The sequence below is a fragment of the Macrobrachium nipponense genome, chromosome 23, assembly GCF_015104395.2.
Source record: "Macrobrachium nipponense isolate FS-2020 chromosome 23, ASM1510439v2, whole genome shotgun sequence".
NCBI classification, from domain to species: domain Eukaryota; kingdom Metazoa; phylum Arthropoda; class Malacostraca; order Decapoda; family Palaemonidae; genus Macrobrachium; species Macrobrachium nipponense.
Window position 1 is genome coordinate 18,782,279 of NC_061090.1, and position 2,741 is coordinate 18,785,019.

Below are 2,741 nucleotides of genomic sequence, written 5' to 3' on the forward strand. Positions count from 1 at the left end.
TCTTTCTTTATTACATATACTGCTTCCCACTTTTGAATAGCCATATAAAGATTTTATTTGTTGTTTGTTATTTATTGGGTATTGTATCAGCGTTTTACATGATTTTCCTCTACGTTATTACTTGCTTATTTTTGTTGTCTTTGAAAGTGTCTGTGACACACAAACAGTTTTCTAGCTCCATTTCTTCCAGTTATCATTAACAGGATGAACTGCTAAAATCTTTACAAAGTTTATGTCACCCTGTCCAGTATTAATACCAAAATGTAGTGCTCCTAGGTTGAATAGAGAACAAAGACATGAACAATGAACACATTCTTTGCGAAGACCAATGAGACAAACTTTGCTATAACAGCGCAGGTGCTCCAAAAATAATGTAATGATTGCCTTTGTTATTCCAGTATTATTTCATTATTAGTACCTAACATGTTCCAAAACTAACCTTACGTTTCCGATTTTATCTCATCGTAGGCGATGAGTGTACCCTCTTCAAGACTTTTGTGAGCGCCGAATACAATGGTACTGACCAAGATTCCTTTGGCTTTACCTCATGTTACACGTCGTGGTTCTATTCTAAGAACCTGGCACCTCGAGCAATGGTTACGATGATGACGACTTTTTCCGTGAATCACGCTGAATACCAGGCCACCAATGGATATTTCTGCTATGCATACGATTCCTGCAGTGTCACTCTTGTCAAGGATTATCCCTGGTGGAAGGCCGATCTCCAGAAAACCTATTTCGTCTCAGCCCTCATCGTGAAACCAAGAGACGACAACTACGACTTCAAAGACGTCGAGATACGATTTGGGAATTCGCCTACGATCAGCCAGAACCCAATATTTAGCACCCACACAGGAGCGACACCTCCTGCCGGCACCGTCCTCACTTTTGAGCCTCCGAATCCCATGGAAGGAAGGTACCTCTCCTTCCAGTCAACTACAACAACTGTCGCTATTTCCATATGCGAGGTGCAGATCATTGAGGCTTAACAGGTACAATAAAAAAAGAGCTTTTATAAAGGCAAGGTGGCAGAAGCCGAACATGGGCAACAAAACTCGTGGTTTTTTTTTTTATCACACTAATCGTGAAAACCGAACAGGTGCACTGACGACAAAGGGTAAACAGGTGACAAAACAGATGTTGTATTTGATGATACGAGAATCATTAGCCTCATGCATAATATGAGACTTGCCCTTACTGTCTTTCTTTCTATATCTTCAGTTTTTCACATTTTTATATGGGGTCGCTGTTTATTAGTCTTCTCCATCTTCTGCGATCATGCACCAATACCTCACTCACGTTCCTCTCCCGCATGTCCCTGTTCACTGTCTCTCCATCTCATTTTTGGTCTACCTCTCCTCCTTGTTCCGGGTACTTCCATGTTCATGGTTCTTTTACATACAGAATCCTCCTCTCCTCTCATGACGTTCCCAAACCATTGCAATCGTCTGTGTTAGATACTTCTGTAACTTTCACCGTCCCACTGATGAAGTCATTCCTTATCCAGTCTCTCGCTGAATCTGGATTAGACTAAACATTGTTCTGGCATTGGGTTTTTACAGTCGGATGCCCTTCCTGTCACTAACGCTCTCTATTTACCCGGGCTTGGGACCTGAACCAAGTTGGGCTGGATTGGACCCCTGTGGCTAGATGCCCTACTACGGTATCTGTTAATAAGGATCCATTTTCTGTTTCATTTTATTGTTGTCATATTTTTCTCTTGTAATGAATATAACTGAGGAAAGTGAGAGTGCTTTAATCCACAAGAAAGATGTTAATCATCAATAAACGTTTATGAAAAGTTAATATTTTTCTCTTTTGTAATTTTCTGGTATTTCTGTAGGTTCACTGGGTTCCTGTGTCGTTTGATAGTTCCCACTCAGTTTTCTGGTTTTCCACTGATTTTTTTTTCTATATGGCTCTCAGTAGTTTGATTAATTACAAAAAGCTTTCTTGTATTGCCATACAATAATAAATTGAAAGATATTCCTGGTTTTCTTTTCATAATTTCACTGTTAATGTATGATCTAAAAACAGCATTGCAGTAGAAATGCTGTTACGAAGAACGACCCCGACCGTCCAAAAGTTCTTGCTTATGGAATCCATTTCAGTTATAGATTAATTTCTCCTGTGTCGGTCGAACTGGAAAATTACAGGAAGAGAAAATTGAAAAGTAATTAACATTGAAAAAACAATCATTCCGTTAATTGGACTGACGCGGAAAGGTTCGACTGCACTAGAAGCATGTTAGAACGTAGCACTAAAGAGTATATTTTTTTCTCCCTCCAAGGATCCGATAGGAGCTGAGGAATATAAGACAGCAAAATGGTTTACTAGAGAATTTTCGTTCAGAGAATGTTGCAGTTTCTAAGTCAGCAGTCTGATGAAGAATAGGATTTATGAATCACACACTCTGGCTGTGTAGAACGCTTCTCTAACTTCTGTTTAAAGCAGCTATATCTTCGTTTGCTTTTCACGCTTGTGTATATGGATTATTGGCAGTGGATTTGAAAAAAAAAAAAACCCAACAAAAACACTGTGCCATTCATCTCTATATTCATTAACTGTATCACTCTCTCTAGATAATTAGACCCTTCCTTCGTGATACATAAACAACCCCACCAACGCTAAATTTCTAGGTCTTTCTCTTTTTTTTTTCACCCCTTAACATTTCCGATCTACGCAAATATCACCGATCTGTTGTCTTCCTAAATTAAAAACAACTGCTACTCTATCTATAT

At 39.0% G+C, this 2,741-nt stretch overlaps 1 protein-coding gene across 1 annotated transcript; it reads left to right on the plus strand.

Annotated features, from left to right (window-relative positions):
- Nucleotides 1-605: 605 nt before the first annotated feature.
- LOC135197229 (uncharacterized) lies at nucleotides 606-989 on the plus strand. The gene has a single exon (XM_064224297.1). The coding sequence runs from the start codon at nucleotides 606-608 to the stop codon at nucleotides 987-989; it is 384 nt and encodes a 127-aa protein (XP_064080367.1).
- Nucleotides 990-2,741: the final 1,752 nt, after the last annotated feature.